The 10301-nt window shown below is 38.3% G+C and overlaps 1 protein-coding gene across 1 annotated transcript; it reads right to left on the minus strand.

Moving 5' to 3' along the window:
* Nucleotides 1-2414: 2414 nt before the first annotated feature.
* On the minus strand, nucleotides 2415-9184 carry LOC141428197 (uncharacterized). Its single transcript, XM_074088025.1, has 6 exons — nucleotides 9020-9184; nucleotides 8727-8926; nucleotides 6756-6866; nucleotides 6453-6632; nucleotides 2942-6348; nucleotides 2415-2558 (listed from the first exon to the last, which is right to left on the minus strand). The coding sequence occupies exons 1-6, from the start codon at nucleotides 9049-9051 to the stop codon at nucleotides 2547-2549; spliced, it is 3942 nt and encodes a 1313-aa protein (XP_073944126.1). The 5' UTR covers nucleotides 9052-9184; the 3' UTR covers nucleotides 2415-2546.
* Nucleotides 9185-10301: the final 1117 nt, after the last annotated feature.

Below are 10301 nucleotides of genomic sequence, written 5' to 3' on the forward strand. Positions count from 1 at the left end.
ATTATAATATATAAACTATAAACTTATTTCATCGTGCATGCTCCTTTAGCCACATTATGATTGTGGTGGACAGTTGTAGTTAAGTTACAAAGTTTGATTGTGTACCTAGTATAAATGTGTCAATTACAATAGTATCTGTTTGTAATTTGTAACTGTTCCTAATAAATAAATAAATATAGGCTTATGATATACTTATCTGCTAGCGATTCTTGTATATAAAAAGCAATGGGTACCTAGGGCTCTGGAGCGTTTCATCCGCCGTTTCCGTGTTTTACGAAAATCTAAAGATAATGTCCATGAACTAAATCAATTGCATTTCTGCAACCAACCCACACCACCCCACTGATGATGATTCAGATTATTAGTTGACAGATATATTATTAGTCGATTTCCGTAACACACGGGAATGGTGATTGAAACGATAAAGAGCCCCACCCAACTACGTCGGACGGTATCTGGTTAGATAGGGATGTAAGTATTTTAGGCCTGACTGAGACTACGCGCGACCAGCGGCGCGGCAAGGTTTTCTCAGTACATTACGCGGTTTAAACGCTCGCCGTAGGTACAGTGAATGCCTAGGTACCGATTCATGAAATAACTTCACTCGGAAATACCTTTCTAAAATGATAGAAATCAGAGGGCCTACTCGGAAATTCGAAATTGAAGTTCGTATCGTACCGTATCCCTATCACTCTCGTATTGAATAGTATAAGTTTCAGAGGGACAGAACGAACGATTTTCGAATTTCGGAGTAGCCCAGCCCGCTGTACTAAGTCTATCTCTACATATTGGCTCTGTGCACGACATGAGCGCTGCGATAGATTTCATCACCCCCACCTACATAGTACTTCGCACCCTCCCAATGCTGTCGTTTAAGTCAGTATATACAATGCAGCAATATTGTGAATGTCGTGATAGGTTGCAAGAGGGCGGGTGGCGATGCCCACAGAGTACCTTTTATATACTGAGGCGATGCCCTAAAAAGTTTCTTCATTTGGTGGTGCAGTTGGTACGTTTGGGAGTGCGTTTATGTGTTTGTCATCTTTCAATTAAAATATCTGGACGAATTCTTATGAACTATACCTACCTACAACGAGAAGGTATGTCGGTAGATATCTGGTAGGCATAACAGACTTCAGATATTCCCACGGAATCGGAAGTTCATCTCATCATTTCATTTCCGGCTATAGGTTTTGTCCTACTGGTTTTGGGCACCGGCCTCCTCTCAGAATTATACCTATACTTAACTAGAATTTACCCGCGGCTTCGCACGCGTAAACTATTTGAACTAGTACAATTGAAGTTCCGGGATTTTATGAAATTCCCCCGGGAATTCCCAACACTTATATCGTGGTCTTCATCGAGGTTGTGTTAAGAACAACTGTCCAAAATTTAAAGACTCTAAACCCAGCAGTTGAAATGTAAAGACTTTCCCCCTTATTCATAAAACTTAACAAGCCTATGTTAACTAACAAATGCTTTGTCCCTTTCTAACAAATACAAATGTCAAAGTGACAGATAAGGACAAACGAATTTTAGCGGCATTTTAACTAAAATAGGTTTGATTGTCGTTTATGAATAAGGGGGTATATCCCTATCCCGTGGGAATATCGGAATAAAAAGTAGCCTATGTGTTATTCCAGACGTGCAGCTACCTACATACCACATTTCATGACTCTAAGCCCAGCGGTTGTTATTTCGTGATTTTATCCCTATCCCGTGGGAATATCGGCTATCATCATCATCCCAGCCTATATACGTCCCACTGCTGGGCACAGGCCTCCTCTCAGAATAAGAGGGCTTGGGCAGTAGTTCCCACGCGGGCCCATTGCGGATTGGGAACTTCACACACACTATTGAATTGCTTCGCAGGTTTGTGCAGGTTTCCTCACGGTGTTTTCCTTCAGCGTAAAGCTCGTGGTCGTTCGAAAAACTCACGAGGTGCGAGCCGGGGTTTGAACCCACGATCCTCTACTTCAGAGGCGATAGGTCAAACCACTAGACCACCACGGCTTCCGGCCGTTTTAGCGTGAAGGAGTAACAAACATACACACACACACACACACACACAAACTTTCGCATTTATAATATTAGTAGGATTATTTTCAGCACGATCGAAAACGGAGACAGCATGTTGCGAAATATCATAAATTCCTAATATTTTTTGTGTTCTATGTCTTCGGTGTTTCAGTTTGAAACAATAATGTCATCTACGTAGATGGATCAAATCTGGTCAGGCTCAGGCTATGCAGGCTAAATAGTTATAGATTCTAGACTATGGATACATACATTAGGTAAGATAAAGAATGCTCGCTCACTACGTGGACATACACTGCTTCTCGTGAGGTGGACTATGTGGGCACCCTGTGAGATAAACAAAAGGGCCAACTTTACAAACATTTTATTTAAATATTTATCCATTAATAGTTATATTAAATCACAGTTACATAGTTTGGTGCGTATACTAAATTGGCTGATACAACCAAAATAAGATTTTATTTAAACATCATTTGTTGGGTGGAGTAATAGCCTCGGAACTCTTTTCATTACTGCACTTTCTGAAACAAAATAAATGTGTTTTTAGAATTACACCGGATGACAATGTTCAAAATTCTGTAGCTCTAACAGTAAGCTACAGAATCTACAGACCCAGACAGACAGAGACTATGACGTATGACTACCAGTCTATTATTCTTCTCTAAATAAAGAAGGACTGTTTAAAAACAAGTGATCTTTGTTGATATCCAGATACTGACGACAGACAATAGTGTAACTTGGACTATGTCTGAGATATGTCATAAAATGGTAAACAAACTAGTGCAATAGTTGTCCTGCGTCCGCAGCCCTCACTTACCAGAGGCCACTGCAGCTAAAGAGTGTTGGTATTGTTGATGGGGTTTGACTTGGTTGTACAACTGACCCGAAAGTGAAATTAACTTACCATTGTTATCTCCGGGAATATAGTGCTGAGGTTGAAGTTGGCGCGTGAAGTGGCGGGGAAGCTGGCAAGCGAGCGGTCACCGCCAGGGCCCGGTTGCATGCCTCCCACTAGGTGGCTGTTAAATAGCTCATGCTGGTACTGTGGTGCCATCTGATTTCCAACGTAGTTCGCGAATGTAAACTCTTCAGACATTAAGTTCGGATGCTTTTTGTTTTGACCCTTGTTTTGCCAAAACAAATTAGACGAGTCGCTCCACTCCTCGACCTCGTTACTCAATTTAGCTCGCTTATTTTGATACTTCTTACTAGATTCTTTTTTAGAGCATTCGAGTTTATGTTTTGCTCCTGAGTCTCTTCTTGAGCTCTTGTAATTGGAAGGTACTTTATCTTGGAAGACTGATGAATTACTCCGCATTTTAAACTCCTCATATTTATTGTTGTTGTAATTGCACTCGGGTTGATTGTAATCCATGAAATCACCCGTAAAGGGCGCACTCGCATAACTTCCCGACATTATATTTGCACTTGATGACATAAAGTTAGAGTAAAATGAATTCGATATGGTATTCGTAGTTGAGTTATATAAAGTCGTACCAGAAAATTGTTGTCCACTGAAGCTGTTATCAGAATAATCAAGTATGGGAGGAAAGTGAGATACTTGTGCCACGCTAGTGTCTTGCGTTGTATTAAAGTCGCTGTATTTCTGAGATGGTGTCATGAATTTAGGACCAATTTGGTCTTGGACTTTTTGTGTGCAAGTACCACTTCGTATCAAGGCTTCAGCTGAGTAGCTATGTTTATGTACTTTGGCACTTTTATCGTTTTTGTTAGCCTTTGATTTTGATTGTGAAAATTGGCCCATATTTTCGTAGGAGTTAATTGGTTTTAAGTCATTGAAAACATAACATGGTTGAGGTATATTGGTCTCGATGCGTGTTGTCATTGTTTTACGGCTACTGTCATTAGGAAATTGTGTATTAGTCTGTTTAGCTGGAACGGGTTTTGGTGCTTCAGTATTGGATCCATGGTATCGCGAAGTCGAATTATCAGAAGAACGATTCATCAACTGCGTAACGGATAAGAAATTACTGCAGTTCTGAATATCAGTTTGGGCTCCAACTCTGTTCGTTATGTCTGCGTTCTTTTTTTTGTCATGTGGACCTAGTGCTAAATCGCCTACCAAAGTCGGTAGATTAATAGGAGGCGGCTCAATGCTTATCTCTGTTGTTCCAAGAGGTCTCGTCGACGGCCAAACCTGGAAATCTTCCTGAGGTGGTTGAGTTGGGAAATTATGCATAGTAATAGGGAAATAATTTCCCTCGTTGTGTTCTTGTTTCTTAGCATTGTGCTCCACTTGGACGTATGCCTGTTTGTGAGTATCCTTCATTCCCGTATTGGATGGGTTACAATTATTCTGCATTGGTCTCAGCTCAGACGTCATCCAATTGATGTGCATTTTACTTGGCGACTTCTTGTGATATTTATCAGGTATTTGTTGCCTAATGGTCTCATTTGGAGGCTTCACAACATTGCCCAAACCCGCATCTGGTTTACTATCGTACTGTTTAGTTAGGATTGGCTTGATGGAACTGTTTGGTTGGGCATGGTCCAGATGCAGATAATTCTGATGTTTGTTGGGTAACGTTTTAGGAGCGCTACTGTTATTGTAAAAACACATTTCCTCTGACCACAGGTTTGTAGGTTGTGGTGCCGAGTAAAAACTCGTTATAGTGTCCGCAAATGAAGAAATTGGTTTGTTTGTGGTGTCTTTCTTATTTGAGCTTGAGACTAAAGGAACATGGAATTCTGGGTTAAATGGGTTGTAAGTTGACGAGTATGAAGGTGCGGTTGCGGTAGTCAATATATCTTTACTAAATGAATTAGCATTAGTAGAACAGTTGACAAAATCGAATCCTTTATGCGACCAACCAAGATCAATATCGTATGTTAACCTTGAAGATCCAATCTTCATGAGGTTATCTTCGACATTAGTGTAATCTGATTTGTTTTTACTATATTTCTCCATTGCACAAGGATATAACCCAAGGGTGTTAAATTCGTGCCCTGATGCTATACTGCTTGTGCTGTAGATAGTACTTTTAACATTACTGAATGGATCACTTTTGTAAAACAAATTACTGCTAGTTACATAACTAGATGACTGACTAGGTACAGTTTTACTCATACTGCAGTCGAAGTCCAGGGTGAATGTATCGGGTTGAGTCGTCGTTATGATTATTGATGGCATTGTTAGACTCAGGAATGGGTTGTCAGTGGAGACATTTGTTATTGGTATTGAATTTGATGACTTGATTTCAGCTGGCTTGTTGATAGCATTGTTATCAACATATTTGTGCTGTGATGGTTGTTTATTTGATGTATTAGATGAAGCAGGTAGTTGTTTAAGTATTGCTTTGGTTTTAATATCAGTAGAGTTAGGTTTTTCAAAGTATGTATCAGTAGAAGGGGGTGGTATTGCTAATTGTGCTGTAGCGTTTTCTTTGATATTAGGTTGGATTGCGTTAGATGTGTCGTCTGCAGGGCTATCAGCCCGATTACCACTGACAAGCGGAAACGACATGAGGAAAGCAGCCGTAGGAGACGCAGCTAGGAACTCCTCTGCTAGTTCAAGCCGTGCATTCCCACCATCCACTCCATTCTCACATAAAGCAGTATCTAAAATATTTGGTAATTTATTTTCTTTGTCTTTATCCTCTACTGATGTTGTTTTGATACATATGTTGACTTCTTTATGTATTTCACTCTGATTTGTCTGAGTAAGTGGAAGAGATTTTTGATTAATGTCAACATTTTCAGTAATTTCTGCAGAATTGTTGTTTGAGGTTTCCATTACTTTTGAGCTATCAATAGTTTCTTTATTTTTAGATACAACCTCATCATTCTCTTTATTAGTGTGAGCATTATTGTCAGTTTTCGTTTGGGTTACAGTTTTGGGTGGTGTTATAACACATTGTGATGATGTGTTAGATACCAAAACTTCTTTTGATTTGTCAGGGACCAACATTTCAACATCTTTTTTTTTGTCTTTTGACGATTCATTGGTCATGCTAATCTCAGTATCAACTGCAGCAGGTTCCTTGACAGTTGATGTTGTTTTAGATTTTTTTTTATATTTCTTTTGAATGTTGCATTTCACTTTCATATTTGTTTTTTTCGCTTTTGATGCAGACAAAGGTCGAGAATATGCAGATATTGGCAAAATATTAACCATTGTGGTTTTTGTTGTATCTCCAACAGTTCTATTGACTACAGGTACAGATGGCTTGTTTAGTGTTTGCATGTTCGGATCAACTATAACAAATGCAGGTGGTACAGCTGGTAAGAACAATGGCCTTTGAGGAAACAGGTATGGAGCTGCTGGCAAGACAACGATTGTATTTTCTGTTCCTAGAATAGTTAAAAAAAAAACAAATTAGTGAAAATCAATAATAAGTGACAATTCTGCAAACTGTTTTTTCTTTAAATGTAGGTATGTTAATGTAAGTACTTACTTTTTTTTGCCATTATGTCACATTTAGGCAGAATTTTTGGAGGTGTAACATTATTTACTAAATATTTGCTTCCTTTCTTTGCTTCCGATTCAACAGTGGCATTTGTAGTAAGCACAGATTTTTCTTTAAGGGCATTCCGTTTTGATTTCTTCAGCATTAATAATTTAAGATATTTTTCATCTGTAAAGCCCAATGATATTATTTTTCACAGTTAAATTGTAGGATTCAGTGTTTGTGCTAGAGTCAAGTGCAAAAATATGTTATATATTGAACCAATATAAATTTTATACACAGAAAACTTACTTTGATTTTTTTTAATAAAACTTATATGTGCCTGTGTTGACGCATCTTTTTTGGTTGTTTTATTAATGCTCGCTGCTTCTATTTTTACTTGCAATGCAAGAATTTCTGCCTCTGAAATTAATTTCCGGAAAAAGTCAATGTCAAATAGTGTCTAATGAAATAATTAACCAACTTTTCGGTCTCTACTAAAAAGGGCTGAAGTCTAAAATTTTGCCATGTTATCAATAATATCAGCAGTTAAGCCTGATTTTAATTGTTGTCAAGATGAGACTGGTATCAAATAGGGTAAGTCCAACTTTAAATCTTGGGTAAAATCCTACAAATAAATAATAAGCCAGGAATTGTAACTGCGTTGTAAAAATGGCCTTACATGTCCTAGTAGGATGTGTATGTGTAGATGTGTTTTTGTTGCATTTTAATTTTTCTGATCTAATGTTAATGCACCACCTGCTGTGAACTAGTCCTTCCTTCTTTCTGTGAAAAGGTTGCCTGGAAGAGATCGCTCTTAAGCGATAAGAACGCCTATTGCTTACCTTGTAATTTTCTCTGTGTACCTGTTTTCTGTATCGCTTACTATTTCTGGTGTACAATAAAGAGTTATTGTATTGTATTGTAGGCAGGGCTTAAAATAGTGTTCTATGCGTCATTTCAACCAATCCCTGCTTTGTCCCTGAATTTTAACCAATCAACAAGCAGGGCTACTTGCAACCTCGAAAATGATTCATTTTTGAATGATAAGTTGTTTCGGTTAAAGTATGGCCACTTTTTGTGTGGAATTGGTTCCAAGTTTGCTTCCTGACTTATTATTTATTTGTAGGTAAAATCACACATTTTCAATAATGTACCTAACAGTTGCAATGTTGGTTAACAACTGTTAATAGAAGTGTTTAGTGTGATTACTAATGAAATGATACCAAAATCTATTAGAGATAAATGTAATCCAAATGTAATGTCACACTTTACATGTTCAAAGTAATTAAAAAATCCAAAATAAAGCATATATATTTTTTTTATTGGTTTAGTAGTTCAGGAGGCAAGCTCATAAACAAACAAAGTAAGTATATAGTCTCTTTCTTCTCCAATCAATGTCCTGAAAAATCTAATGCCCCTTGAATGAGCAATCTAATCTAAGTTAAATCTAGGATTAAAGTTATAATTAGTTCAAAAGTTATGGATAGGATACTGATAAATAAATTCTTCACAAAGTCACAGGCAGTACTACAGCCAGTACTTATAAAGTACAAATCAATAGGTGATAATAACAAACTGCTGAATATACTATTGGGAAATTAGAATAGTTCAATTAATAAAGATATAAATAATCTACACTAGATCATTTTCTGAAGCAGAAGTAGGTATTTAATGCTTCTCTGCTTAGATTTAAGGCTTCTCTTTTAGGTTTAGTTAATGGTTAACTTCATTTTATTAGTTTAGTATAAAATTATTCGACTTCCTCTCTAATTTTGTTTAGAATATTTTGTACAAATGTGGATACACCAACCCACTTTAATTTTTATGTATTATCTAACAGTGGCATCTTTATGGTTAATGTTAGATATAAGTTTGTTAAGATCTAAGTTCAATTGAACTTTTTGTGCCCAAATACACATTAAAACATATAAAATTATAAATATGAGTATTTCTCAAAAAGATGTCCAGTCATGAAATTGATAAGAAATCTGTTTTGTCAAGAAATTATTAACACTAAGGACGAGATCATAAAACATAAACTGCATAAAACATCCAAAATTTCTTGACATCAGGAAAACATCACGAAATCTTGTGAGGACAAAAATCATAATTTTGTAACTACTTCGAAACTTTCTATTGGATTCACCAGTAGTCTCCATTAATCTAGCGTCACTTAGTGCAACTTTCCTTTTGGTCACCAATCGACTTCTGTGTACAACTATGGTGGATATGCAGCATTTTGAATCAAATGTTAAAGGGTTACCTCTCCATTGGACTTACTCAGTTGTGTTTTTTCTTGTGCACAGTTAGTAAGGCATACTATGGCTTTTTGAACAATTTCAATTTTAGGTAGTTGTACATTTTCTGTGTCTTTCTCGTTAGAATCATTGACTTTGTGGATGGCTCGCACAGCTTCACCAAGTCTCGTTATAGCGTCATTAAATTTATTACGTCTTTGACGCTCCCACTCACGGCAACGGCTGAAAACAAATAATTCTCTCAAGTCCCACTGTTACCAAACTATAATGCGATAAATTTTAAACTGGAAAATACGGCTTCGATCGAGTTCTTACCTAGGCGTACGGGTTTTAGAAGTAGCTTCCATGATACACTGTACTAAATGATATATACTTATTTTATTTTTCTGTTCAATTCTGTAACACTAAACTAAATAATAAAACTATATTTTCTACTCCGAAATCCTATGATAAAATTCTCATCTCGTAAACAGTGACTGACAGACAATGAATGAACGGCTTGAACTGTCATTTTAGCTGTCAATGTCAACTTTGTGTCATTGAAATTGATGATTATCATAATAGACTAGAACAAAATTACACAACTATACCCCTCGCCCAACACTGGAACTTTTATCGACCCATACGCATAGCTGCTGGTCTCCGGCTGGGAGTTGGCATCTGCGAAAGTCACAACTGTGTTTTTTGTGGGGCTCCAGTGGACCGTCTCGGCCACCATGGCCTCTCCTGCTCGGGCGCCGGCCGCCTGTCCCGCCACGCCGCTCTCAACGACATTCTCAGAAGGGCGCTCGTTAGTGCCAACGTTCCCGCCGCTCTGGAGCCCTAGATTGTACTGAGCGATGGCAAGCGCCCTGACGGAATGTCGTTGATACCCTGGAAGACTGGCCGTGCGCTGATGTGGGACGCTACCTGTACAGACACCCTGGCGGCGACCTACCTAGCAGCAACTACAAAACGTGCGGGGGCGGCGGCAGACGCCCGGGAACGCACACAAAATATAGCTGTCTCGGCGCCCAATATCATTTCTTTGCTTTCGGTGGCGAGACTAGGTCCTTGGGGTAAGGGTGCGCTGGAGCTACATAGGGAGCTCAGCGATAGGTTTAGTCCGCAATCGTAGTTCAACGCGGGAATGCTGCCTGCGTGATGGGCAGGGCACCATGCCAAAAAGCCCACCTCTCTTTTTTAATTAAACTTAGTTATATTAATTTAATTCTAGTTTTAGTCCTATGGATATTTTGTATTTTCTTATTCCTTTATTTATTTAATTCTTTTATATAAAAAATTGGACGTGTTTCATCATCATCATCATCATGTCAGCCGAAAGACGTCCACTGCTGGACATAGGCCTCCCCCAAGGCTTTCCACTCAGACCAGTCTTGTGCTTTCCGCATCCACCGCGATCCCGCGATCTTAACCAAGTCGTCGCTCCATCTTGTTGGAGTCACAAAATAGGTTCAACAATAAATAAAGTAAGGATTTCACCGCGTCAGAAAAAATGTGTTGTCTTAGGCTTTTTCCAAAAACTAGGCAGTATTGACTAAAGCCCCTTAAGTTTTCGCAGAGGGAATAAATGAAAAAAAAGAAGAAATTTGACACT

This window comes from Choristoneura fumiferana, chromosome 5 (assembly GCF_025370935.1).
Source record: "Choristoneura fumiferana chromosome 5, NRCan_CFum_1, whole genome shotgun sequence".
Classification (NCBI taxonomy): Eukaryota; Metazoa; Arthropoda; class Insecta; order Lepidoptera; family Tortricidae; genus Choristoneura; species Choristoneura fumiferana.